Below are 15,611 nucleotides of genomic sequence, written 5' to 3'. Positions count from 1 at the left end.
TTCAATGCAAAATTGACTGGAATTGAGATGGGATGCCATGTTTCGTTTGGAGAGCCCCTGATGTGCCTAAACATTGAAACCCCCCACAAGTGACACCATTTTGGAAAGTAGACCCCCTAAGGAACTTATTTAGAGGTGTGGTGAGCACTTTGACCCACCAAGTGCTTCACAGAAGTTTATAATGTAGAACCGTAAAAATAAAAAATCATATTTTTTCACAAAAATTATCTTTTCGCCCCCAATTTTTTATTTTCCCAAGGGTAAGAGAAGAAATTGGACCCCAAAAGTTGTTGTACAATTTGTCCTGAGTACGCTGATAGCCCATATGTGGGGGTAAACCACTGTTTGGGCAGATGGGAGAGCTCGGAAGGGAAGGAGCGCCGTTTGACTTTTCAATGCAATATTGACAGGAATTGAGATGGGACGCCATGTTGCGTTTGAAGAGCCACTGATGTGCCTAAACATTGAAACCCCCCACAACTGACACCATTTTGGAAAGTAGACCCCCTAAGGAACTTATCTAGATGTGTGCTGAGCGCTATGACCCCCCAAGGGCTTCACAGAAGTTTATAATGGAGAGCCGTAAAAATAAAACAAAATTTTTTCCCACAAAAATTATTTTTTAGCCCCCAGTTTTGTATTTTCCCGAGGGTAACATGAGAAATTGGACCCCACAATTTGTTGTCCAATTTGTCCTGAGTGCGCTGATACCCCATATGTGGAGGGGAACCACTGTTTGGGCGCATGGGAGGGCTCGGAAGGGAAGGAGCTCCATTTGGAATGAGGACTTAGATGGAATGGTCTGCAGGTGTCACATTGCATTTGCAGAGCCCCTAATGTACCTAAACAGTAGAAACCTCCCACAAGTGACACCATTTTGGAAACTAGACCCCCTAAGAAACTCATCTAGATGTGTTGTGATAGCTTTGAACCCCCAAGTGTTTCACTACAGTTTGTAACGCAGAGCCGTGAAAATTAAAAAAAAAAATCTTTCCCCCCAAAATTATTTTTTAGCTCCCAGTTTTGTATTTTCCCGAGGGTAAGAGGAGAAATTCGACCCCAAAAGTTGTTGTCCAATTTGTCCTGAGTACGTTGATACCCCGTATGTTGGGGGGAACCACCGTTTGAGCGCATGGCAGAGCTCGGAAGGGAAGGAGCGCCATTTGGAATACAGACTTAGATGGAATGGTCTGCAGGCGTCACATTGCATTTGCAGAGCCGCTAATGTACCTAAACAGTAGAAACCCCCCACAAGTGACCCCATATTGGAAACTAGACCCCCCAGGAAACTAATCTAGATGTGTTGTGAGAACTTTGAACCCCCAAGTGTTTCACTACAGTTTATAACGCAGAGCCGTGAAAATAAAAAATCCTTTTTTTCCCACAAAAATTATTTTTTAGCCCCCAGTTTTGTATTTTCCCAAGGGTAACAGGAGAAATTGGACCCCAAAAGTTGTTGTCCTATTTGTCCTGAGTACGCTGATACCCCATATGTTGGGGTAAACCCCTGTTTGGGCACACGGGAGAGCTCGGAAGGGAAGAAGCACTGTTTTACTTTTTCAACGCAGAATTGGCTGGAATTGAGATCGGACGCCATGTCGCGTTTGGAGAGCCCCTGATGTGCCTAAACAGTGAAAACCCCCCAATTATAACTGAAACCCTAATCCAAACACACCCCTAACCCTAATCCCAACAGTAACCCTAACCACACCTCTAACCCTGACACACCCCTAACCCTAATCCCAACCCTATTCCCAACTGTAAATGTAATCTAAACCCTAACTGTAACTTTAGCCCGAACCCGAACCCTAACTTTAGCCCCAACCCAAACTGTAGCCCTAACCCTAGCCCTAACCCTAACCCTAGCCCTAACCCTAGCCCTAACCCTAAACCTAATCCTAACCCTAGCCCTAACCCTAGCCCTAACCCTAGCCCTAACCCTAGCCCTAGCCCTAACCCTAGCCCTAACCCTAGCCCTAACCCTAGCACTAACCCTAGCCCTAACCCTAATGGGAAAATGGAAATAAATACATTTTTTTAATTTTTCCCTAACTAAGGGGGTGCTGAAGGGGGGTTTGATTTACTTTTATAGCGAGTTATTTAGCGGATTTTTATGATTGGCAGCCGTCACACACTGAAAGACGCTTTTTATTGCAAAAAATATTTTTTGCGTTACCACATTTTGAGAGCTATAATTTTTCCATATTTTGGTCCACAGAGTCATGTGAGATCTTGTTTTTTGCGGGACGAGTTGACGTTTTTATTGGTAACATTTTCGGGCACGTGACATTTTTTGATCGCTTTTTATTCCGATTTTTGTGAGCAGAATGACCAAAAACCAGCTATTCATGAATTTCTTTTGGGGGAGGCGTTTATACCGTTCCGCGTTTGGTAAAATTGATAAAGCAGTTTTATTCTTCGGGTCAGTACGATTACAGCAACACCTCATTTATATCATTTTTTTATGTTTTGGCGCTTTTATACGATAAAAACTATTTTATAGAAAAAATAATTATTTTTGCATCGCTTTATTCTCAGGACTATAACTTTTTTATTTTTTTGCTGATGATGCTGTATGGCGGCTCGTTTTTTGCGGGACAAGATGACGTTTTCAGCGGTACCATGGTTATTTATATCTGTCTTTTTTCTGAGCAGGCTCTCTGAAGCCACCTCCCTCCCTGCAGGACCCGGATCCGCGGCCATCTTGGATCCGGGGCTCGAGCAGGCAGGGAGGGAGGTAGAGAGACCCTCGCAGCAACGCGATCAAATCGCGTTGCTGCGGGGGGCTCAGGGAAGTCCGCAGGGAGCCCCCTCCCTGCGTGATGCTTCCCTGCACCGCCGGCACATCGCGATCATCTTTGATCGCGGTGTGCCAGGGGTTAATGTGCCGGGGGCGGTCCGTGACCGCTCCTGGCACATAGTTGCGATAGGCAGCTGACACCCGGCCGCGATCGGCGGCGCTCCCCCCGTGAGCGCCGCCGATCGCGCTGGACGTACTATCCCGTCCATGGTCATGGGGGCCCACCCCACCTCGACGGGATAGTACGTCCGATGTCAGAAAGGGGTTAAAGTTCAAAAACTTGGATCTGTCCCCAAAAAACAAATCAGGAGTAGGAATTTTAGGCTCCAAAGCCGGAGTCTGGACAACATAATCTTGGATACTCTGTACTCTTGCAGCAAGTTGATCCACACGAGAAAACAAACCCTGGACATCCATGCCAGAGCATAAATCCTGAACCACCCAGAGATCAAGAGGAAAAAAAAGACAAAACAGAGCACAGAAAAAAAATGGCTCAGAATTTTTTTTTCCTTCTTTTGAGATGCATTTAATTCATTTTTGGCCACTTGTACTGTTATGAACTGGTGGTTTAGGAGCAACATGGGACGAGCTCTGAAGGAGGTGGTACCTGTACTGACCGCAGTCCCTAAGCTCAACACAACACTAGAAGTAGCCGTGGGATGCTCCTGTCACTCCCTAGGCACCTCGTCACAGCCTGAGAACTAACTACCCCTAAAGATAGAAACAGGAAAACTATCTTGCCTCAGAGAAAATCCCCAAAGGATAGATAGCCCCCCACAAGTAATGACAGTGAGTGGAGAGGGAAAAAACATACGTAGAATGAAACCAGGATTTAGCACAGGAGGCCAGTCTAACTAGATAGATAGGACAGGACGGAATACTGTGCGGTCAGTATTAAAAACTACAAAAATCCACACAGAGTTTACAAAAATCTCCACACCTGACTAAAGGTGTGGAGGGTAAATCTGCTGCCCAGAGCTTCCAGCTTAACTGAATTAATCCATACTGACAAGCTGGACAAAACATAGAATGCACAGAACGAATAAGTCCACAACATGTGGACAGAAAGGAGCAAAGAAAGGACTTATCTTTGCTGAACTGGTCAGGATATCAGGGAAATCCAAGAGAGATGTGAATCCAACCAGGAACCATTGATAAGTGGCACTGCTGAAGGGAAGAGCCAGGCATAAATAGCCGAGCAGAAAGACAATCAGTGGAAGCAGCTGCAGGCTGCTAAATCCAAGGAGCAGCCATACCACTTAAAACCACCGGAGGGAGCCCAAGAGCAGAACTCACAAAAGTGCCACTTACAACCACCGCAGGGAGCCCAAGAGCGGAATTCACAACAGCATCCTTTTGGAAGAGGACTGCTCCTGCACCAACGGAAGAGGCATCCACCTCCATTATAAACGGCTTATCGACATCGGGACGATGTAGGATGGGAGCGCTAGCAAAATGAGACTTAATACAAAAAAAGGCCCTGGAGACCTCTTCAGACCACACTTTGGGATTTGCTCCCTTCTTGGTGAGGGCTACCAAGGGAGCTACCAAAGTTGAGATGTGGGGAATGAACTGGCGGTAATAATTAATGAACCCCATAAAGCGCTGCACCGCTTTAAGCGAATGGGGTTCTTGCCAGTCCATCACAGCCTGTAGTTTGGCAGGATCCATAGCCAATCCCTGGGCGGAGATGATATAGCCCAGGAAAGGTAAAGACTCCTGCTCAAACACACACTTCTCCAACTTTGCGTAAAGAGAGTTTGCCCGTAAGAGGTCGAAGACTCTGCCAACATCTCTCCGGTGGGAGTCGTTATCTGGAGAGAAGATGAGAATATCATCCAGATAGACTACGACCGAGGTAAAAAGCATATCCCGGAAGATGTCATTGACAAATTCTTGGAAAACGGCTGGGGCATTACAGAGCCCGAAAGGCATCACCAGATACTCATAGTGCCCATATCTGGTGTTAAACGCCGTCTTCCATTCGTCCCCCTCACGGATGCGAATCAGGTTATAAGCTCCCCGCAGGTCTAATTTGGTAAATACCTTAGCTCCCCTTAGCCTATCAAAAAGCTCAGAAATCAGGGGCAGCGGGTACTTATTCCTAACAGTGATGGCGTTAAGACCCCTGTAATCTATGCAAGGACGTAATTCTCCGTTCTTCTTCTCCACGAAGAAGAACCCTGCCCCTGCTGGTGACACTGACTTCCTAATAAACCCTCTTGCCAAATGCTCCTGGATGTAGAGCAGTGCGACTATGGATTATTTACTATATGAATAGTGAGACTATGGATTAATTTGGCAAATAATAATATTTATGGTAATCCTAATTGACCTAAAATGGGAAAGGTTTATTCTGATTCCATGTCAGGTATTGAGAAAAACATGTATATGTGTCTTTTTATATAGTGTATGTAAACTTCTGTTTTCAACTGTAGTTTTATCATTTAAGGGCATAAAAATTAAAAGTTTGAAAATAGCAACGTTTTCTAAATTTTCCTGGCATTTCCGATATTTTCTCAAATAAATGCAAGTTACGTTGACTCTTACATTGATTCTTTACTGTTTGAATAGTGAGACTATGAATTCTTTACTATACGAATTGTGAGACTATGAATTCTTTACTATACGAATAGTGAGACTATGGATTCTTTACTGTACGAGCAGTTAGACTATGGATTCTTTACTGTACGAGCAGTGAGACTATGGATTCTTTACTGTACAAGCAGTGAGACTATGGATTTATACTGTACGAGCAGTAAGACTATGGATTCTTTACGGTACGAGCAGTGAGACTATGGATTCTTTACTGTACAAGCAGTGAGACTATGGATTTATACTGTACGAGCAGTAAGACTATGGATTCTTTACGGTACGAGCAGTGAGACTATGGGTACATACTGTACGAGCAATGAGACTATGAATTCATACTGTACAAGCACTAAGACTATGGATTCTTAACTGTACGAGCAGTGAGACTATGGATTCTTTACTGTACGAGCAAAGACTATGAATTATTTACTATACGAATAGAGACTATGGATTATTTACTGTACGAGCAGTGAGACTATAGATTCATACTATACGAGCAGTGAGACTATGGATTCTTTACTGTACGAGCAGTGAGACTATGAATCCATAGCTCTATGAGCAGTGCGACTATGGATTATTTACTATATGAATAGTGAGACTATGGATTCTTTACTGTATGAGCAGTGTGACTATGGATTATTTACTATATGAATAGTGAGACTATGGATTCTTTACTGTATGAGCAGTGAAACTGGATTCATACTATATGAGCAGTGAGACTTTGGATTTTTTGCTGTATGAGAAGTGAGACTATGGATTCTTTACTGTACAAGCAGTAAGACTATAGATTAATACTCTATGAATAGTGCGACTATGGATTATTTACTATACGAATAGTGAGACTATGGATTCTTTACTGTATGAGTAGTGTGACTATGGATTATTTACTATATGAATAGTGAGACTATGGATTCTTTACTGTATGAGCAGTGAGACTGGATTCATACTGTATGAGCAGTGATTATGGATTCTTTACTGTACGAGCAGTGAGACTATGGATTATTTACTATACGAATAGTGAGACTATGGATTATTTACTGTACAAGCAGTGAGATTATGGATTATTTACTATATGAGCAGTGATTTACCCTCTTTAAAAACCGCCCCGCACAGCCCCGCAGACAGCCCCGGCAGACCCCCGGCAGGCCCGCACAGACCCCCGACAGCCCTGCTGCAGACCCCCAACAGCCCCGCACAGACCCCTGACAGCCCTGGCAGACCCTTGACAGCCCTGGTAGCCCCACACAGACCCCCGACAGCCCCGCACAGACCCCCGACAGCGCTGGCAGAACCCTGACAACCCTGGCAGACCCCCAACAGCCCCGCACAGACCTCCGACAGCGCCGGCAGACCCCTGCCAGCCCCGTACAGACCCCCGACAGTCCCATACAGACCCCCGACAGCCCCGGTAGACCCCCGGTAGCCCCGCACAGACCCCCGTCAGCCCCGCTGCAGACCCCCGACAGCCCCGCACAGACCCCCGACAGCCCCGCACAGATCCCCGACAGCCCAGGCAGACCCCCAACAGCCCCACAGCCCCCCCCGACAGCCCGCCGACAGCCCCAGCAGACCCCCGGCAGCCCCACACAGACCCCCCAACAGCCCCGCACAGACCCCCGACAGCGCCGGAAGAACCCCAAGAGCCCCAGCAGACCCCCGACAGGCAGGCCCGGTAGACCCCCAACAGCCCAGGCAGACCCCCGACAGCCCCGCACAGACCCCCGACAGCCCCAGCAGCCCCCCGGCAGCACGGCAGACCCCCAAAAGCCCTGCACAGACCCCCAGCAGCCCCGCACAGATCACCGGCAGACCCCCGACAGCCCCGCTGCAGACCCCCGACAGCCCTGCATAGACCCCCAACAGCCCCAGCAGACCACCGACAGCCCCGCACAGATCACCGGCAGACCCCCGACAGCCCCGGCAGACCCCCGGCAGCCCCGCACAGACCCCCCGACAGCGCCGGCAGAACCCCGACAGCCCCGGTAGACCCCCGGCAGCCCCGCACAGACCCCCGCTGCAGATCCCCGGACAGCCCCGGCAGACCCCCGACAGCCCTGCACAGACCCCCGACTGTTGTGGATTCTGTTTTTGGGCTCCCTCTGGTGGTTACAGATGGTACTGGGTGACTTGTGTTCTCTGCGGTCTCTGGTGTCCACCTGTTCTATCAGGATATGGGAGTTTCCTATTTAACCTGGCTTTCTTGTCATTTCCTCGCCGGCTATCAATGTAATCAGTGTGTCTTGTTACCTCTGCTTCCCGCTTCTGTATTCTTCAGGACAAGCTAAGTTTTTGATTTTCCTGTTCCACGTTTTGCTTAATTTTTGTCTTAGTCCAGCTTGCAGATATGTGATTCCTTTTTGCTGGTTGCTCTAGTGGGCTGATATTACTCCTCATGTTCCATGAGTTGGAACATGAGTTCAAGTAATTTCAGGATGGTTTTTTGTAGGGTTTTTCGCTGACCGCGCAGTTCACTTTTGTATCCTCTGCTATCTAGTTTTAGCGGGCCTCATTTTGCTGAATCTGTTTTCATAACTACGTATGTGCTTTCCTCTCATTTCACCGTCATTACATGTGGGGGGCTGCTATTTCTGTGGGGTGTTTCTCTGGAGGCAAGAGAGGTCTGTGTTTCTTCTAATAGGGAAAGTTAGTTCTTCGGCTGGCGCGAGACGTTTAGGAATCATCGTAGGCACGTTCCCCGGCTACAGCTAGTTGTGTGTTGAGGTTCAGGATCGCGGTCAGCTCAGTTTCCATCACCCTAGAGCATGTTTTGTTTTTTGTGCTTGTCCTTTTGTGATCCCCTGCCATTGGGATCATGTCAGTATAGCCGGCCAAAAAGTGGTAATCGTATTGGCTGAAGTAGGAGGAAAAGTAGTCTGAGGAAGTTTTTTTTTTTTTTTTTTCCCCTCAGAGTTTGCTGCATAGCCTTAATTGCAGCCTGGCTGCGTCTTACCTCCTCTTAATCCTTGAATGGCTCTGACCTCAGCTGTTTATCATGGACGTCCAGAGTTTGGCTTCCAGCCTGAATAATCTTGCTGCTAAGGTTCAAAATATACAAGATTTTGTTGTACATGCTCCTATGTCTGAACCTAGAATTCCTATCCCAGAGTTTTTTTCTGGAGATAGATCTAGTTTTCTGAATTTTAGGAACAATTGCAAGTTGTTTCTTTCTTTGAAATCTCGCTCTTCTGGAGACCCTGCTCAGCAAGTCAAGATTGTTATATCTTTCCTGCGGGGTGACCCTCAGAATTGGGCATTTGCATTGGCACCAGGGGACCCTGCGTTGCTCAATGTGGATGCGTTTTTTCTGGAATTGGGTTTGCTCTATGAGGAACCTAACCTAGAGATTCAGGCTGAAAAAGCTTTATTGGCTCTCTCTCAGGGGCAAGATGAAGCAGAAATATATTGTCAGAAATTTCGGAAATGGTCGGTGCTTACTCAGTGGAATGAGTGCGCCCTGGCTGCAAGATTCAGAGATGGCCTTTCTGAGGCCATTAAAGATGTCATGGTGGGGTTCCCTGCGCCTACAGGTCTGAATGAGTCTATGACTATGGCTATTCAGATTGATCGGCATTTACGGGAGCGCAAACCTGTGCACCATTTGGCGGTGTCTTCTGAACAGGCACCTGAGACAATGCAATGTGATAGAATTCAGTCCAGAAGTGAACGGCAAAACTATAGGCGGAAAAATGGGTTGTGTTTTTATTGTGGTGATTCAGCTCATGTTATATCAGCATGCTCTAAACGCACAAAAAAGGTTGATAAGTCTGTTGCCATTAGTACTTTACAGTCTAAGTTCATTCTGTCTGTGACTCTGATTTGTTCATTATCAGCCATTTCCGTCGATGCCTATGTGGATTCAGGCGCTGCCCTGAGTCTTATGGATTGGTCATTTGCCAACCGCTGTGGGTTTACTCTGGAGCCTCTGGAAGTCCCTATTCCTTTGAAAGGAATTGACTCTACACCTTTGGCTATGAACAAACCTCAGTACTGGACACAAGTGACCATGCGTATGACTCCCGTTCATCAGGAGGTGATTCGCTTCCTGGTACTGTATAATTTACATGATGTCTTAGTGCTTGGTCTGCCATGGTTACAAACTCATAACCCAGTCTTGGACTGGAAAACGATGTCTGTGTTAAGATGGGGATGTCAGGGGGTTCATGATGATGCACCTCCGATTTCTATCGCTTCATCTACTCCTTCTGAGGTTCCGGTATTTTTGTCTGATTATCGGGATGTTTTTGAGGAGCCTAAGCTCAATTCGCTTCCTCCTCACAGGGATTGCGATTGTGCTATAGATTTGATTCCTGGCAGTAAATTTCCTAAAGGTCGTTTGTTCAATCTGTCCGGGCCAGAGCATACTGCTATGCGGGATTATGTTAAGGAGTCCTTGGAAAAGGGACATATCCGTCCATCTTCGTCCCCTTTGGGAGCAGGTTTTTTTTTTGTGGCCAAAAAAGATGGTTCCTTGAGGCCTTGTATAGATTACCGTCTTTTGAATAAGATTACAGTTAAATATCAGTATCCTTTGCCATTGTTGACTGATTTGTTCGCTCGCATTAAGGGGGCTAAATGGTTCACTAAGATTGATCTTCGGGGTGCGTATAATCTTGTGCGGATAAAGCAGGGTCATGAGTGGAAAACCGCATTTAATACGCCTGAGGGCCATTTTGAGTATTTGGTGATGCCTTTTGGACTTTCTAATGCTCCTTCTGTCTTCCAGTCCTTTATGCACGATATTTTCCGTGAATATCTGGATAAATTTATGATTGTGTATTTGGATGATGTTTTGGTTTTTTCGGATGACTGGGAGTCCCATGTTCAGCAGGTCAGGAAGGTGTTTCAGGTCCTGCGGGCCAATTCTTTGTTTGTAAAAGGTTCAAAGTGTCTCTTTGGAGTCCAGAAGATTTCTTTTTTGGGGTATATTTTTTCCCCTTCTACTATTGAGATGGATCCCGTCAAGGTTCAGGCTATTTGTGACTGGACGCAGCCTACATCTCTTAAGAGTCTACAGAAGTTCTTGGGCTTTGCTAATTTTTATCGTCGTTTCATAACTAATTTTTCTAGTGTTGTTAAGCCTTTGACGGATTTGACTAAGAAGGGTGCTGATGTTGCTGATTGGTCTCCTGCGGCTGTGGAGGCCTTTCAGGAACTTAAGCGCCGGTTTTCTTCTGCTCCTGTGTTGCGTCAGCCAGATGTTTCGCTTCCTTTTCAGGTTGAGGTTGATGCTTCCGAGATTGGAGCGGGGGCGGTTTTGTCACAGAGAAGCTCCGATTGCTCAGTGATGAAGCCATGTGCGTTCTTTTCTAGAAAGTTTTCGCCCACTGAGCGGAATTATGATGTTGGTAATCGGGAGCTTTTGGCCATGAAGTGGGCATTTGAGGAGTGGCGTCATTGGCTTGAGGGTGCTAGACATCGTGTGGTGGTCTTGACTGATCACAAAAATCTGATTTACCTTGAGTCTGCCAAGCGTCTGAATCCTAGACAGGCTCGTTGGTCACTGTTTTTCTCCCGTTTCGATTTTGTGGTTTCATACCTGCCAGGTTCAAAGAATGTGAAGGCGGATGCTCTTTCTAGGAGTTTTGTGCCTGACTCCCCTGGAAATTCTGAGCCCACTGGTATCCTTAGGGATGGGGTGATTTTGTCGGCTGTCTCCCCAGACTTGCGACGTGCTTTGCAGGAGTTTCAGGCGGATAAACCTGATCGTTGTCCGCCTGAAAGACTGTTCGTTCCGGATAATTGGACCAGTAGAGTCATCTCCGAGGTCCATTCTTCTGTGTTGGCAGGTCATCCTGGAATATTTGGTACTAGAGACTTGGTGGCCAGGTCTTTTTGGTGGCCTTCCTTGTCGAGGGATGTGCGTTCTTTTGTGCAGTCTTGTGAAGTTTGCGCTCGGGCTAAGCCTTGCTGTTCTCGGGCCAGTGGATTGTTGTCACCTTTGCCTATCCCGAAGAGGCCTTGGACGCACATTTCCATGGACTTTATTTCGGATCTCCCTGTCTCTCAAAAAATGTCCGTCATCTGGGTTGTGTGTGACCGCTTTTCTAAGATGGTTCATCTGGTACCCTTGCCTAAGTTACCTTCCTCCTCTGAGTTGGTCCCTCTGTTTTTTCAGAACATGGTTCGTTTGCATGGGATTCCGGAGAACATCGTTTCTGACAGGGGATCCCAGTTTGTGTCTAGATTTTGGCGGACGTTCTGTGCTAAGATGGGCATTGATTTGTCCTTTTCGTCTGCATTCCATCCTCAGACGAATGGCCAGACGGAACGAACTAATCAGACCTTGGAAACTTATTTAAGGTGTTTTGTTTCTGCTGATCAAGATGACTGGGTTACCTTTTTGCCGCTTGCCGAATTTGCCCTTAATAATCGGGCTAGTTCTGCTACCTTGGTTTCTCCTTTCTTTTGTAATTCGGGGTTTCATCCTCGTTTTTCCTCTGGTCAGGTGGAGCCTTCTGATTGTCCTGGAGTGGACATGGTGGTGGATAGGTTGCATCAGATTTGGAGTCATGTGGTGGACAATTTGAAGTTGTCCCAGGAGAGGGCTCAGCAGTTTGCTAATCGCCGTCGCCGCGTGGGTCCTCGACTTCGTGTTGGGGACTTGGTGTGGTTGTCTTCTCGTTTTGTTCCTATGAAGGTCTCTTCTCCTAAGTTCAAGCCTCGGTTCATCGGTCCCTATAGGATCTTGGAAATTCTTAACCCTGTGTCGTTTCGTTTGGATCTCCCGGCATCGTTTGCTATTCATAATGTGTTCCATCGGTCGTTGTTGCGGAAGTATGAGGTACCTGTTGTTCCTTCGCTTGAGCCTCCTGCTCCGGTGCTGGTGGAGGGAGAATTGGAGTATGTTGTGGAGAAGATCTTGGATTCTCGTGTTTCCAGACGGAAACTCCAATATTTGGTCAAGTGGAAGGGTTATGGTCAGGAGGATAATTCTTGGGTGGTTGCCTCTGATGTTCATGCTGCTGATTTGGTCCGTGCATTTCATAGGGCTCATCCTGGTCGCCCTGGTGGTTCTCGTGAGGGTTCGGTGACCCCTCCTCAAGGGGGGGGTACTGTTGTGGATTATGTTTTTGGGCTCCCTCTGGTGGTTACAGATGGTACTGGGTGACTTGTGTTCTCTGCGGTCTCTGGTGTCCACCTGTTCTATCAGGATATGGGAGTTTCCTATTTAACCTGGCTTTCTTGTCATTTCCTCGCCGGCTATCAATGTAATCAGTGTGTCTTGTTACCTCTGCTTCCCGCTTCTGTATTCTTCAGGACAAGCTAAGTTTTTGATTTTCCTGTTCCACGTTTTGCTTAATTTTTGTCTTAGTTCAGCTTGCAGATATGTGATTCCTTTTTGCTGGTTGCTCTAGTGGGCTGATATTACTCCTCATGTTCCATGAGTTGGAACATGAGTTCAAGTAATTTCAGGATGGTTTTTTGTAGGGTTTTTCGCTGACCGCGCAGTTCACTTTTGTATCCTCTGCTATCTAGTTTTAGCGGGCCTCATTTTGCTGAATCTGTTTTCATAACTACGTATGTGCTTTCCTCTCATTTCACCGTCATTACATGTGGGGGGCTGCTATTTCTGTGGGGTGTTTCTCTGGAGGCAAGAGAGGTCTGTGTTTCTTCTAATAGGGAAAGTTAGTTCTTCGGCTGGCGCGAGACGTCTAGGAATCATCGTAGGCACGTTCCCCGGCTACAGCTAGTTGTGTGTTGAGGTTCAGGATCGCGGTCAGCTCAGTTTCCATCACCCTAGAGCTTGTTTTGTTTTTTGTGCTTGTCCTTTTGTGATCCCCTGCCATTGGGATCATGACACCCGACAGCCCCGCACAGACCCCTGACAGCCCCGGCAGACCCCCGACAGCCCTGGCGGCCCCACACAGACCCCCGACAGCCCACACAGACCCCCGACAGCGCCGGCAGAACCCCGACAACCCCTGCAGACCCCCGACAGCCCTGGTAGACCCCCGGCAGCCCCACACAGACCCCCGACAGCCCCGCTGCAGACTCCAGACAGTCCCTCACAGACACCCGACAGCCCCGCACAGATCCCCGACAGCCCAGGCAGACCCTCAACAGCCACGGACAGACCCCCGACAGCCCCGGCAGACGCCCGACAGCCTCGGCAGACCCACACAGACCCCCCGACAGCCCCGCACAGACCCCCGACAGCGTCAGCAGAACCCCAACAGCCCCGGTAGACCCCCGACAGCCCCGCACAGACCCCCCGGCAGCCCCTCACAGACCCCCCGACAGCCCCGCACAGACCCCCCGACAGCGCCGGCAGAACCCCAACAGCCCAGGCAGACCCCCGATAGCCCCGCACAGACCCCCGACAGCTCCGCTGCAGACCCCCAACAGCCCCGCACAGACCCCCGACAGCTCTGGCAGCCCCGCACAGACCCCCGACAGCCCCGGCAGACCCCCGACATCCCCGCACAGACCCCCGTCAGACCCTGGCAGCCCCTCACAGACCCCCCGACAGCCCCGCACAGACCCCCGAAAGTGCCAGCAGAACCCCGACAGCCCCAGTAGACCCCCGGCAGCCCCACACAGACCCCCAGCAGCCCCGCTGCAGACCCCCCGACAGCCCCGGCAGACCCCCGACAGCCCCGCCCAGACCCCGACAGCCCCGGTAGACCCCCGGAAGCCCCGCACAGACCCCCGACAGCTCCGCTGCAGACCCCCAACAGCCCCGCACAGACCCCCGACAGCCCCGGCAGACCGCCAACAGCCCTGGCAGCCCCGCACAGACCCCCGACAGCCCCGCACAGACCCCGGACAGTGCCGGCAGAACCCCGACAATCCCGGCAGAACCCCGACAATCCCGGCAGACCCCCGACAGCCCCGGTAGACCTCTGGCAGCCCCGCACAGACCCCCAACAGCCCCACTGCAGACCACAGACAGCCCCTCACAGACACCCGACAGCCCCGCACAGATCCCCGACAGCCCAGGCAGACCCTCAACAGCCCCGCACAGACCCCCGACAGCCCCGGTAGACCCCCGACAGCCTCGGCAGACCAACACAGACCCCCTGACAGCCCCGCACAGACCCCCGACAGCGCCGGCAGAACCCCAACAGCCCTGGTAGACCCCCGACAGCCCTGCACAGATCCCCGACAGCACTGGCAGACCCCCAACAGCCCTGCACAGACCCCTGTCAGGCCCGGTAGATGCCCGACAGCCCAGGCAGACCCCCGATAGCCCCGCACAGACCCCCGACAGCCGTGGCAGCCCCCCGGCAGCGCTGGCAGACCCCCGACAGCCCCGCACAGACCCCCGACTGCCCCGGCAGCCCTGCACATACCCCCGACAGCCCCAGCAGACCCCCCCGACAGCCCCGCACAGACCCCTGGCAGCCCCGCACAGACCCCCCGACAGCGCAGGCAGAACCCCGACAGCCCCGGCAGACCCCCGACAGCCCCGGCAGACCCCCGACAGCCCCGCACAGACCCGGCAGCCCCCCGGCAGCCACGCACAGACCCCCGACAGCCCGCACAGACCCCCGACAGCCCTGCACAGATCCACAACAGCCTCGGCAGACCCCCGGCAGCCCCGTACAGACCTCTGACAGCCCCGCAGATGCCCTGGCAGATCCACAGACAGCCCACAGACCCCCTCGGACAGCCCACAGACCCTGCCTGCACACACATACATGCACAGTCTCCGACCACACACTTCCTTCCTCCCGATCTGCAGCGTTTCCCCCGCAGCTACACCGCGGATCTTTGTTACAGCTGCGGTTTTGCTGCGGATGTGCCCGACTCAATGCAAGTCTATGGGTGCAGAAACGCTGCAGATCCGCACAAAGAATTGACATGCTGTGGGAAAAAACAATGCTGCGTTCCCGCGCGTTTTTTTCCGCAGCATGTGCACAGCGGATTTGGTTTTCCATAGGTTTACATGGTACTGTAAAACGCATGGAAAACTGCTGCAGATCCGCAGCGTCAAAATCTGCAACGTGTGCATATGGCCTTAAAGTAACAATGACCCCTCCCCCCAAAAAAGGAACCTGAGTGCCCCTATCAAAACTAATAATGTCCCCATTCATAAAAAAAAATGTCCTCTGAGCACCCACACAGCTCTGTATATACAGAATGATGGACCTACAGCCCCCAATACCCCTTTATTATACACTGAGGACCCCAAAACTCCCTATATATAGTAAAATGGCTACATGACCCTCTATATACAATATGATGTCTCCACTGCCTCCTATATATAATATGAGGC

The 15,611-nt window shown here is 49.8% G+C and overlaps 1 protein-coding gene across 1 annotated transcript; it reads left to right on the top strand.

The window, feature by feature from the left end:
- The first annotated feature begins 5,443 nt into the window (after positions 1-5,443).
- LOC138663290 (DNA-directed RNA polymerase II subunit RPB1-like) lies at positions 5,444-14,231 on the top strand. Its single transcript, XM_069749499.1, has 3 exons — positions 5,444-5,589; positions 6,622-7,374; positions 13,352-14,231. The coding sequence occupies exons 1-3, from the start codon at positions 5,444-5,446 to the stop codon at positions 14,229-14,231; spliced, it is 1,779 nt and encodes a 592-aa protein (XP_069605600.1).
- Positions 14,232-15,611: the final 1,380 nt, after the last annotated feature.

Source organism: Ranitomeya imitator, chromosome 1 (genome assembly GCF_032444005.1).
Source record: "Ranitomeya imitator isolate aRanImi1 chromosome 1, aRanImi1.pri, whole genome shotgun sequence".
Lineage (NCBI taxonomy): Eukaryota > Metazoa > Chordata > Amphibia > Anura > Dendrobatidae > Ranitomeya > Ranitomeya imitator.
Note: the sequence above shows the minus strand (reverse complement) of the source record. Positions and strands in the feature narration are given on the sequence as shown.